The sequence below is a fragment of the Diadema setosum genome, chromosome 18 (genome assembly GCF_964275005.1).
Source record: "Diadema setosum chromosome 18, eeDiaSeto1, whole genome shotgun sequence".
In the NCBI taxonomy this organism is placed as follows: domain Eukaryota; kingdom Metazoa; phylum Echinodermata; class Echinoidea; order Diadematoida; family Diadematidae; genus Diadema; species Diadema setosum.
In genome coordinates, this window is record NC_092702.1 from 26437712 (window position 1) to 26451700 (window position 13989).

The 13989-nt window shown below is 39.3% G+C and overlaps 1 protein-coding gene across 1 annotated transcript in view; it reads right to left on the reverse strand.

Annotated features, from left to right (window-relative positions):
- LOC140242063 (uncharacterized) overlaps window positions 1–13989 on the reverse strand; it is a 219312-nt gene that overhangs the window by 155117 nt on the left and 50206 nt on the right. Inside the window, exon 5 of the mRNA XM_072321825.1 lies at window positions 9498–9783. Within this exon, the coding sequence (XP_072177926.1) occupies window positions 9498–9783 (286 nt within the window). The remainder of the gene's footprint in view (window positions 1–9497; window positions 9784–13989) is intronic.

The window sequence follows — 13989 nt, forward strand, 5'->3', positions numbered from 1 at the left end:
AGCGGCTAACACAATCAGAGGATCCATCTTGCCCTTCGCGGTGTCGCGACACCGCGAAGGCCTTAATGAAACGGTAAGGCCCCAGCAGCTTGGCTTGCTGGGCAGAGAAGATTGAATTTTACAAACAAGCAAAATTATGCCCCCTTAACCCCAATTTTTCCTCAGCGATTTTTCTCAGCCAAAAGGGACGAACCTGTTTACTTTGGGATACAAGTACTAGAGCCCTTTTTACAGGTGCTTGTACACATATACACGATTCTAGAAGAGCTAGTGTATTTGCAGTCAGAACAGTTATCCCCCTCCCCTCCCCCCCCCCCAAAAAAAAAGAAGCAAAAACAAACTAGATATATTGCTACGGCGACTGATATGCCTCCGCCATAATGCATGGTTCTCCTAATAGGTCTATAGTACAATGTCTTGACAATGTGTGATGACAGTTTCACACAATTGGCAAAATATTAAAATGACAGGTTTGCCACAATTGTGCTGAATGTTCACTTTCCTAGAACTAGGTTCAATTGGATGAATGATTAAAAATGTCAGAGTGCAGGTATTTGGGGAACTGATGATTTTTACTTGACTTTTGACCCTTTTATAAATTTATGCATTGAGTAATTTTCAAGGTATTGAGAAAAAGTATAATTTCAGTATCAAATGGGAAAATAGCATTATCTAAACCTGGCCTTTGACCTTTGACCTCACAGTTCCAAAGAGAATCACTGTTAGGTTGAACATGCATAAATATGTAAGTTTCATGATGATACCTTGAGTTACTTTTGAGATATGGAGGAAAAAGTGCAATTCAACACTTTCACTTGACCTTTGACCTTTTGACCTTTGACCTTTTGGCAAGAAACTTCCCACAGAATATATATCGGGTAATACATGCATACATCAAGTTAAAAAAAAAACCTTCAGACATCGCATAAATATAAGGAAAGTAAGGCGTGTCTTCATCAGCCCGAAGTTTCAAAATAGCGCGCTATCTTGAGGTTACCAAACTAGTCCGATGTCAAAATAGCGCACTATCTGTGTAGTGAAGACGCAAATAGCGCACTATTTGATCGGGAAAATTTCCCCCAAAATCTTGGTCTAGTTCGTGAACTAGAGCGCTAATTCGCGAAATAGCGCTCTATTTCGGGTGCGTCTCCATCAGCCCGAAATTTTCTTGATCCCTCCACGCTTCTGGTTAGCCAGCTGGCTATTGAAAGCGCATGTACAAGCTAGTGATTGTGTATAGTGCATACACTCACAGCGTATTCAAGGATCACATGTGTGTACTAGGCCTACTGTTGTTGACATCTATAAAACCAGGGAGGTGATTCCGTGCATGCTAGCTGTTTTTTGTAAACTTCTTCTTCTGGTCCACTCTACCTTAGCTAAAGATTCTTGCAGATTGTGTGTATTTTGGATTTGTTTAAACATTGCAATTCGTTCATTTCATATAAGATGTGTCAATGGACAGAGGAGTAGCGTTATTATCCCTTTGGAGAGAATTTGCTGTACTGCTCACCTCCCTGGTTGTAGTATCGTACATACGGTGTTGTAGGAGATTTTGAGCGGGGAAATCCACTTTCGAACAGCGAGCTAGGCAAAGTAATGATGCAAAGTGCGCATGCGTCAGTTTTCGGACTAATTTCCCGAAGTAGGCTGTTCGAGCTGATGAAGACGCACATTCGCTCTATCGGGCTATTTTCTAAGACCGCAAAATGTCCCACTAGTTTGAACTTCGGGCTGATGAAGACACGCCTGTAGTGATATTTTGAGGAGTTGACCTTGACCTTTGACCCCCTGACCTTTGAACCATGACCCCCAACTTCCCTAGATAATCACTGCCCATTGGAACAAGCATATATACTAGGTTCCATGAAGATACCTTGAACCATTTGCGAGATATGGAGAAAAACATGAATTTTCAACCTTTTTTTTCACAAAATAACCTGTGACCTTTGACCTTCGACCTTCGACCCCATGACCCTAAAATCCAAATAAAGTATTATCCCCCCAGGATATACCCTCATACCAAGTTTGATGTAAAACCACCACACGGTTCTTGAGATATCGACAAAAACAAAATGGGACTGACGTACGTACCGACGGACGGACGACCCGAAAACATAATGAAAACATAACATAATGAAAACCCGAAAACATAAAAAAAAAATGGTAACGAAGCAAGGCCAGCGTCGCACACACAAACAGTCCCTGTTGAATTTACTTTTTCATGTATAAAGACGGAACAAGCGAGGGCACCATCACCAAAAACAATAGGCATCTTCGTTTTACCATAACACCTTCATGCCAAATTTGAAGATGATCTAAGAAGAACTGCAGCCAGTAGAGTGCTCACAAGAAAATCTCTGCGGCGGACGCAGCGCAACGAGGCCAAATCCATAGTGTCCTCCGAACTCTGTTCGGGGGATACAATGAGTGGATGACCTATACAGTCAGTCCGCAGCACCCGATAATTTGCTCGTATTTATTCAACTCGTATGCAAGCCCGCTCTAGGCTTGCATACGTAATGAGCTGCGTAAGGGGATTTTGTTCTTGGGCTTTCGGCAACAAAAATACACCTTATGTTCACAAATTTGGTATCAAATTCAAGGAAAATATGTAAACTATCGTCACATGTTACTCAAATTATTGTAAATGAAAAATATCATAGCGTAATTTGAGCTTGAAAAATTATGAAAAAAGTAATTCGTGCAGTACATGTTCAAGACGTTCAAAAAAAAAACAAATTCACCTTGCGTCTCAATGAAAATGCTTTATTTGGTAGTCCATCTCCAAATCTTTGTATCCATGTAAATATCTTGACAATTTGTTGCTTAATCCGGTCAGGAACCAGTAAAATATACATCTTTGTCAGTGCTGATCAGCTCGAAACCGTGCAATCTCAAGAGTAAGCTCTCTCATTGGACAGCGCTTGCATTCAGCGCTTGCATTACGTTATTACGCTGCTACATAACGGTTTCATGCCACTTGCGTTTTTTTGGCACGGGTGTAGTTCAAGCCAAGTTCAAGTGCTGGAGGCAAGCACTGTCCAATGAGAGAGCTCTCTCGCGCCACTGTACACTTTGTGTGGAGCATACTTCCGGCTTAGGAGTGAATTTTACAGACATTTCAAAACGGAAAAACTAGTATAAGTCATGCTTGCATCTCCTTGACTCCAATATATGATGAGCATCTAAGTTTCCTCTCTACGAAAAAGCCAAAATCAGAAACAACAGTTTCTTAATCCAGTCAGGCACCAAAAAAGAACTTTAGACGACAAAATCTTCCGTGAAAAGCAGGTAAAATTTACGCAAATTCAACTGATTATATAGTCATGATAAGATCCGATGTTATACGCAAATTTAGTATCAAAATAAAGATCAAAGTCTGGAGAACAATTTACCGTGACTTGTAGCCATGACAAATGTATGTACAAGTCGCTACACTGTGAAAACCATAGCCCTATCAAAGTCTCGCAAAATCTCGCACGACAAGACACCTTTCGAACGCAAAGATCGTCAACGAGAGTGCTGAATAAATCTTGCCGGATCGGCTCATTAACATACGTGCTGCGGACTGACTGTATATGTCAACACTCAGCATACTTTCACACCCCATGATAGCATACTATGCAAATGATATGCAAATGAGTCCATTATGCCCATTGCATATGGATATGAAAGATTGAAAATACTGAAAAATGTGAAATACATAAACTTTGTATGACTACGTTCCTCTTTAACTGGAACATTTTCTCTGTGTGTACAGCTATAATTGTCATCTACAGAAACATTCAAATCCAAACTTCAAAACTTTACCTATTCCTCTCACAATGAGGACTATAATTGCAGTCTATAATGTTCGGAACAATTGTATTCTTTATCTGGTATGTGTTTGTTGTTGTTTGCCATTTTCTTCTCTGTTGTCATGTTTGAACATGTGTTATATCTATCTTTTCATTTATGAAGCACCATGAGCACTAAAAAGCGGACCTGTGCGCTATACAAGTAGCCACTATTATCATTATTATTATCATTGCTACTTCTACTACTATTACTACTACTACTACTACTAATACTAATACTAATACTAATTGAACTCTGCAATACATCTTGTAAAACTATGTCTGCTGATTCTTTAACTCCTTTACATGTATCAGTGTTTTTTTGTGAGTGAATATATGCTACTGTCATACATTGTATAGTACATGTGTGAATAATGTGCACAGCTATTAATATTTACCAGGTACCATATTTTTTACTTTCAATGATTTCACATTTTTCACAGAGGAAGACATTCAAAACTACGGAAGCACTCTGAGAGCGCAGACCTCCGCCAAGTATGCAGCTCATTTCCACCACTAACTGATCTTGTTCTTCCATAGAAGTGATTTCCACCCATACATACTTATAGTATTGTGTGCTGAAAGTCGCCCAATTTCCCAATATAGAAGCCTTTGTTGTACGTCATAAACCCTCAGCTGCACGGCGCGCCTCGCCCTAGCAGAAACTAGAGCACGCACTTTAGTGCGCGCATGCCAACCTCAAATACGCGCAGCCTGAACTCCCAAGTTCATTGATCCTACCTGCCAAAATATCAAAAATCCTTCATAAATTCCTCCAAAATTCTCAGATCACTACCAAAATTTGATCATCTGTTACTTGTATCAATCTTAACCTTTCCTGCAAGTTTCATCCAAATTCGTTACCTACTTTTTGAGTTATTTTGCACACAGACAAACTAACTATTAAAACTAACTAACAAACAAACAAACAAACAAACAAACAAACCAACGGTCACGAAAACATAACCTTCCCTTTTGGCGGAGGTAATAACACAGTAACAGCAGATTTGTGACAGAAAAAATCTACTTTGTCTGCAGATTATCCAATCATTGTTTTGATAGCAGAAATTCTAAAGAATTTGATAGGGTTGGGGTTTTAGGTGGTATGGAATTGTTAAATGGTATTGTTAAATTCAAGTATCAGAATGGCTAATCACTTTCGACATCCAGCTGAATCCCTGCTTGGCAAACTGCTTGGCACACTCTCTTATTGCCACAAATTAGCATTAGACTAACATGAAAACATATGAGTGGGACTGCAAGGACAGCAGCAATTCTGCTTAACCCACCACCTAGGCTTCAGTTTCTTTACCCATTCACATGGGTGAACCAACATTTAAGAATTTTTAGCTGGCAGAAATGTATCAATACATTGCTTTGAAAGTGATTGCTATACAGAATCAGAGCGTATGTGAGTTTTGTCCTGGCAGCTCATAACAGTAGTTGTTGAATTCATGTTCATGGAATACAGCAGTGAACACAGAATATGTACACATGCACGTTACATATGAGGAGTTGATATTTTCACATTTTGTTAGATTTGCGAATAGTACCCAGATTGCAGAATTCCCACAAATAACCCCAGGAAAACAGGTACGGTATGAAGTCTCAATAAAGATTGTCTTTGATGCGTTTGAGGTGACAAAAAATGATGTCAAGTATCAAAACTAAATGCAATCGTAAAATTTGCTTTGTGTTTGCTCTGTGTTGTGGGCTGCTCAGGTACAGCCCTGTTGATTTATACAGCGACTGGGCTGTGTATAGTTAGTGTACAGTGTATTTACATAATATGTGTATGCACAGGCCTGTCACATCATTATCACAGCAAGTCATGACTGTGTATAGTTAGTGTACATTGTATTTACATAATATGCACAGCCCTGTACAGTGTACTTACATAATATGTGTATGCACATGCAGGCCTGTCACATCATTATCACAGCAAGTCATGACTGGTACTCTTAGTGGTCTCAGTCTAGTGGCCCCTGGCTGGGCCCCCTGCCTTGGGCCAGCACTTAGGCTCCTGGCCTCGGCCCGGCCTTGGGCCCCGTGAGCCCCTGGGCCCCTGGGCCCCTGGGCCCACTTGGGCTATGGGCCCCTGGGCCTGGGCCCACTTGGGCTCTGGGCCCCTGGTTCCGGGCCAAGGCCCGTGGCCTTGGGTCCGGCCTTAGGCCCCGCCTTAGGCCCGGCTGTACTTTGTACATGGTCTATGTGAAATCAGGCTTGTCTGTAACTGTATAATTACAAATAATTACAAATAATCACAAATGATCAACAGGTCCATACTACATATAGGACTATATGAATATATGATTATATGAATATATGCAATGTATGTGAATATATATATTACTAGTATTATATATGAATATATAAATGTGATCAGCCATTCTGTTACAGTGTCAAATCTGCAGTCATTCATATATAGCAAATCTTATGCATGTATAAATGGCATATAAATGGCAGTATGCTACTTGATTGAACCAGCCAATGGAGAAAGATCACACCATTGAACAATACTTGAAAGACATGTACAGTTCAATGACTCAATGCTTGTTATTATGAACTCTGTAGAGGTATGCAGCCCTCTTCAGATGGAAAACATACAGTTGGCTATCAAACAGAGCTTGCAAAACCGTCAACAATTTATTGAGTTGGATTTGTGTGTATGTGTGTGTGTGTGTGTGTGTGTGTGTGTGTTTGTGTGTGTGTGTGATAGAGCTATTTGGCTTGTTTCCTTTTCATGCATCATCACAAATTCCCGAAGCCTGAATAAAGTGAAACCAAGACCTTCATATAGATGTGCTGCATTGTAAGGTGCTGGATCAGATGGATCAGATGCCTCCGGCCAGTTCAATCTTCACCCAATGTTATTCATGTTGTAACATTCTATCTTGTTTATCTAACAAAAGTAATACTTTCAGGCAAAACATCAGAGGTGTAAAGAGCTGGCATGGTTCTACAGTTCATAAGAGATCACCTGGTCAAAATCCTCACATTGAATTTAACATATTACTGTGGAATACATTACATTAGTAAACACCCATCACCACTGATCCAGAAAAACCATCACAAACATCATTATGTGAAAGTTGAAAAAAAAAAAAATTGGTTTTTTTTATATAACTTGTAGACATGTTGATTTCTGGCAACTTTCCCACAATGATAATATCAGAAAAAATCTTAAACACAGATATTGCAGAAAATCAGGCGCAAACACAAACACAGACACAGACACAGACTGACAGAGACACAGACACAAATGCACACACACACATGCATGCACACATGCACATACATACACACACATTGCCATCAAACACTTTCCTTACATACACTTCAAAGTAGCCTGATATTCAGCTGAATTGCCACTTCCTCAACTAATGTGCATCTTCGGTAATACATTAATTCGTGGTACATGAGGCAAGACTTAGACTTAACCCAAGGCTACATTCTAACCCCAATTATAACACTGCTTCCCACCATGAAAACCTCAATACAGTTGCTGAAAATTGATACATACAGGTTTTGATATCATTAGATCTGCCAGACTCCATGGAAACCATCCAATGATGCATAATTTGTCACAACACATTGGGATCAAAATCTGCCACGAAAATGATACCTAAGCTAACAAACATATAAACACAATTTCCAGAAAATTAGCTTTGAGGTTTACATACAATCAAACATGCAGGATATTGAGTAATTGAATGTAATAGGCCAATGTAAGTCACCATGATAACATGCTTCTTTAAAAAAAAAATGCAAGTGTTGATTTCAACATATTCTTGGACTTGACATTCAGGACAGTAGCATTTAACATAATTATAAAACTTACTTGATTTTTGAATGGATATGAGATTAGTTTTATTGTCATCCAGACCACCTTCATTTGCCTTGTCTGGGGTTTAATGACTCTATACCTTTATCAAGACATAGTCACACTTAAAATCAAAGACTAAGTGTGCAACTAGAAATGTCGCTATGGCGACTGGTATGCCTCTGCCATAATGCATGATTCTCCTAATAGGTCTAAACAGTACATGTGGACAATGTGTGATTACATTTTCACAAAATTGGCAAAATGTTAAAATGACAAGTTTGTCACAAATGTGATGAATGCTCACCTTCCTTGACCTAGGTTTAATTGGATAAATAGGAGAGCATGTATTTGGGATTTACGGACTTTAACTTATCTTTGACCCATTCATACGTTTATGCATTGAGAAATTTTCAAGGTATGGAGAAAAAATGCAATTTCTGTATTGAATAGTAAATTGTTACCATTTTCATCTGGCCTTTGACCCTAAAATTCATAAGCTAATCACTGTCATTTTCATTTTTTTTTCATTCATTTATTTTTCATTTCCAACAAAAACATATAAATATATTACACAAATTGAATACAGTATGTGTACTTACATAAATTTCATTATACAAAGTAAAGGATAAGTTTACAGAAAACTTGTAAGTATACGAAAATGTTGGAAATGGGGAGGAATGCTAAAAAGCAGAAGCAGGCAGAAGATGCATAAATATGTAGTACGTTTCAAGATAACTTGAGCAACTTCCTAGATATGGAGGAAAAACTTAGTTCAGCACTTTCACTTGATCTTTGACCTTTTGACCTTTGAGGCAAAAACAAAAGAAAAAAAAAAAAACTTCCCAGAGAATCTCTATTAGGTTAAACATGCATACACCTAGTGTAAAAAAAAAAAAAATAATAATCCTGCTGGTATTGCATAAACATTGAGGGAAATATTCAGTAAAATTTTGAAGTGTTGCCCTTGACCTTTGACCCCTGACCTTTGACCCCATGAACCATAAATTCTCTAGATAATCACTGCCAGTCAGTACATGTGTGTTCCATGAAGAGACCTTGAACAATTTCCAAGGTACACGTACAGAGAAAAAAGGTGAAGTTTTAATATTTTTACTTGACCTTTTGACCTTTGACCTTTGACCTCATGACTCAAACTTTCACCAGAGAATCTTAATTGAGTAATACATGTATACACTAAGTTTCAAGAAAATATCTTCAGCCAATGCATAGATATGGAGGAAATAGTGAAATTTTACATATTTGACCTTGACCTTTTGAACTTTGACCTTGAGCATGTGCACCCAAAAGTTGATAGGCACAACTTCACCCCCTAATACACATACATGCCAAGTTTCATTAGGATACCTCAAAAGGTTTTTTAGTTACGCTTGCCACAAAATTCATTACGGACGGACGGACGGACGGAAGGACGGACAGACAGAAGGACGGACGGGCGGACGGACGGACGGACAACCCGAAAACATAATGCCTCTGGCACCACTTCGTGGTGGAAGCATAAAAATTGATTAGTGGATGAGCCTACAATGTAGGTGTACTGTATAAACACAGGAGTAATTCACAATGTAAACGGTGATGTCATCTGTGCAATTTCCAACATTGCTTGACAAAAATTGCACACTCAAAGCAACAACATGCAATGATACTTTCAACTGCATGTCCCGTGATGAGCAAAGATAATCAACCAACCAAAATAGCTGTTGTTGTAATATAATGACTACTGTGATAACACAACACACAGCAAGAAGCACTTGATATAAGAAACAGGTAGAAACCATAACTGAACTACACAATCATAGAGCTTTGAAGAGTACCTTCAAGTTCAAGAATTGATGCTGATGTATGGCGCTGCAGCTGCTCGATGTAGCCGTGGTAGACCAAAATGCGTCCTGCGTGCAGCTGTATATGATGCAGCACTTTGCTATCGGCAGGACCAGTTGGTTGCCCAGAGACACTCTCCTCGGCTTCCGATGGTTCAGCACGCTGCAGCTTCAGAATACTTTCCAGACGATGAGCCAATCCCGCGGCTTGCATCGGAGCATGATTGTGTGGGTCAAGTGACAGACTCTCTAACACTTGAAGAATCAGGCACAGAAATTGCTGGAAGAAACATTAAAAGTGATACATAAAACAAAGATAACTTTGCTAAAACCAACATTTTTTATAGCAAAGGAAGATATAGTCGACAACATAGAATCAAAGTGGAAATTGCTGAAGAAAATGTCATGGGCCATGCCTGGAAATATCTCTTTTGCAGGTGGCTAGGCTAGAAAAGTAGAATAATGAAGAGCTACTCTAGATGGAACATGTAACACCATTCATTTTACAGTCCATCATATGTAACGTGCCATAGATTTGTTAGTTGGATTAGTGTGGTCCCGAAAGAGGACCCACACACTCTGCATTTCCACCAGTAAAAAAAAACGATCTTTGTCAGAATGATGATCATTGATCTGAAAATGAGAATTACACGAAACGTCACAGGAGTACCTGATAGGTGTTTTATGTGTTTTTTGTTTCGTGGGGTTTTGTTTTTGTTTGAACTAGACAACGTACAAAAGTGAGCAGCTGTGAGATTCATCCATCACGATTACTATACACTGATACAGACTTCATGCAGTCACTATCAGTACAGAGCCACCAAGTCTCACGCATTCTGTGTGAGACTCAAGCATTTAGGGGCCGTCTCACGATCTTACCCATGGCACCCATTTTTCTCACGCATCGAGCAAAGTCTGCAACTTGGGTCTACAATAATGATCATAGCTCAAAGGATTTCCCTTTTGTCTTTCAAAATAAGTAAAAAATAGTCACTTACTTGTGTACGCACCTGATCGTACCATTAAGAGCTAAAAATTGAAAAAGCTCCCTACCGTGGGAGGAAGGAAAAAAAACCCCTCCCACTTCCTCACTCGCGCGCACATTCGCGTGCCGAGATGCCGAGTCATGAAAATCTCACTCATAAAAATTTTTTGAACTTGGCATCCCTGTCAGTATTCAGTATCACTCTCATTTATAGCCAACTGGAATGGAATACACTGTATGTATGCACATAGGATTCTTGCACAGGCTACAAAATGTTCAAGATATACCTTGCAGTAAAACACCCTCTATCAATATCACACCATCATTCACACAAATGCACATCAACCACTCAATCAGAGTACACAATTCCATCAGCTACAAATTGACAGTTATTATGAGTAGGGTCTTAGGCCTAGTAAATATTAATTCAGAATTCTATTCCTTCTAACGTTACCGACTCGCGATCAGCCTGGATCTGATATCTGGATCCACCTACCAAATACACATCATTGTACTGCAATGCCAATAACAGCTCCAACAGTCACCACTTCCCAGGTTGCCCTGCCCGCCAGCAATAGGCTGGAAGCCTAGTTTTGTCACACAAGCACATGCATGTACACTTTTTGATCAACATCTATTAAAGTACCAGGGCAGTACCACTCACTTGTACCAGCTGTCAAGGTATCATTCAATTGCACTGTCGCCTGATCTGCATCTCATGCACTTGAACACACTATCCTATCGCCTATAAAGGCGCGTTCGAGCCCTCCTACGGTCCTAGATTCGGTAATCATGTAGAAATGCACACTATGCACACCTACCATTTTCTTCCTTAATTTGTCGATGAAAACTTCTTGTGGCTATCAGAAATGTCAAGATGGACCATATCTGACGGTTTCATGAAATTTCATAGTCAATTACAGAAGAAAAATAGCTAATTTTGACTCGAAAGTATATACACTGTACGCCGATCGACGACTGTCTCAGCGTAGCATGATGGATGATCGATACATCTGGCGTGGTACCGGGTACGTTCAGCGCTATCCCGCTAGATGGAGACGTGGAACACGGTACGGTGGAAGCAGGGAGGTGGAAGAGAGACCTCCCTGGTCAGGTGGAAGTGATACACAGACCGTCAACCAACAGATCACGCACTGCACTTCCAGGGCAGCGGCGCGTGGGGCCTCAGAAAAAAAACAAACAACCCCTTCGCAAAACTTTTTCAGGATTCACTCGACGCAGGTACACGTCTAGAGAAAGGGTAATCCCCTCCTCTTGAGCCGCTAGCCAAGTACTGAAGTACGTTTTGCGAATACAAGTCCAAGGAACAGGTAATGTATTGTACATCTCTGCATACTATTACAGGAGAATTTCGGATAATTTTCAGACATTTGCACTTTAATATCTATAATGTATAAATTAATTACACTCTACTGGACAGACAGTTTCGGAATGTGATTGGGATGAGGAATATGAATGTTATCAAAATTGGTTTATGAACAAGGATAACGACGTATTACAGCAGCTTTACATAAAATTGCATGATAACTACAGGCCTGCAATGGGGCTGTTTAAAAATTATTTACCTACAGTTACCTAGGCCTATACGAACCCACATGGGAAAGAAAGGTTATTAGTTAGTAAACGAAGAAAGCATGCAAAGAGTGGCTGACTGTCGTATTAATTCATTATTATTTGTCACATCGTCGTGTGTTTGCTATAATTATGCCTATAGTTTACAGCTTTCCACACAATGATGAATAATTCTTAATTCCATACCTGTCATGGGCTTGTTTCTTGTCAGTACAACACGAATATGAATTCTAACTAAATCAGACAGTTTTGATCATCAGCAAAATATGAATTTCACGACAGTTAGCCTACTAGGCCTATACCTAAACAAAGCACAAATTGAGTAATTTTCATTACGTTCGCCATGACTTACTGACTAATCGATATCTATAGGCCTGTATATGCCTTTACTTTAGTGAAAAATAAATCACCAGTTAATATATCCACAATGAGATAAGAATTTACAGTCATTCAGAAGCATTTTTTTTTAATCTAAACCCTGATTGAGTGGATTAGAAATGCCAACTTTATACGCATGCAGATATATCGGGTTATTGGGGTAGATCTCTTCATGAATTGTCTGGGACAAAAAGGAGCTTAATACTTTTTTGTATTTTTTTTTTTGTATGCTTGTTTCTCAATCGTATTAAACGAGCAGCTCCGTTTCAGTACTCTTCACATCTCTGTGCGGAAGAGCGCTCTCATCATATGCCTATAAGCAAGTACTGTCTCATATCAGGCAAACAGTCAAAACAAAAAGGAAAATAAAAATGAACAAAAGATAAGGTTAAAACGAAGCCGAAGGAAACCGCGCCTTAAGAAAGGAAGAAAATGAAGAAGAGTGTCCCAGTATTAACGGTAGCCTTAAAGCATACGAAATTTGACAAGGTACTTTATTGGTAATATAGGCCTACGCGGTAGTGAGCATCGCTGAACACACGCGTTTCGATTATTCCGACTGACTTACAGCCATGTTGTTAAAGCTGTATTTCACAGTGATTAGGTTCTAACATTTACATAACGCTTGTAAACACAGAGAGAGAGAGAGAGACGCACACACGCACACACACACACACAAACACAATCTTTCTCTCTTGCTTTCAGCCTCCTGGGGAATTTTAAAGTTGTTCATGAATCATCAGGTATATATAATGCTAAAGTTAACAATGTGGGTGCATGTACATTAATGTAGGACAACGTGATGTTTTTCCTTATGCCAATTGCAGTATTTACAGTACTTCATAAGTTTTGTAACTAATTATACTAATCTAATTTAGAGGGTCATGTCGGTTGAACTCGGATACACATAACCGGAGATTTGACTTATTTTCTGTTGAAAGATAACTTCATGAAACTGATCATTGTTAAATGTTCTCACTTCAACATATTTTTTTTTTCAAACCCAATTACGACATTAACCCGTGCAGAGCTGTTGTTGAATATCTTACGATGGGCGAAGCTCTTGCTAGAGGTCAGTGGTGGACAAAAATCAGGAAATAAGCAAAAGCGCACTGAATTAACGGCAGCAGGCTTTAGCAACAAAATGAAGACACGGCTTCATCGATACAAGAAAAGCTTTTTAATCATTTTTACTCTACAGTGCGTATAAAAAAGGTAATATCCAATTTTAGAGGGCTACTGTTTCGTAAGTATAATGTCAACCTTGGAGAGTGTAATGTTGTTTGTGAAGAAAAGGGAACTCTTCCTCTTTCCATTGATACCCAATTCTGTTGGCAAATGTCATGCAATAATGACTGAGCACATTAACTTTAAAGAGAACAATGAAAAGGTGAACTTTTCCAACTTGAGCATTGAAGGAACATTGATTGCCTCAGAGGAATGGATGAGACCTGTCTATGAAAGTGGTCAAATAAACAGGTCAGGTTACACGACTGCAGGTTTGTGATTAGAATTTTCTCTTACTGTTTA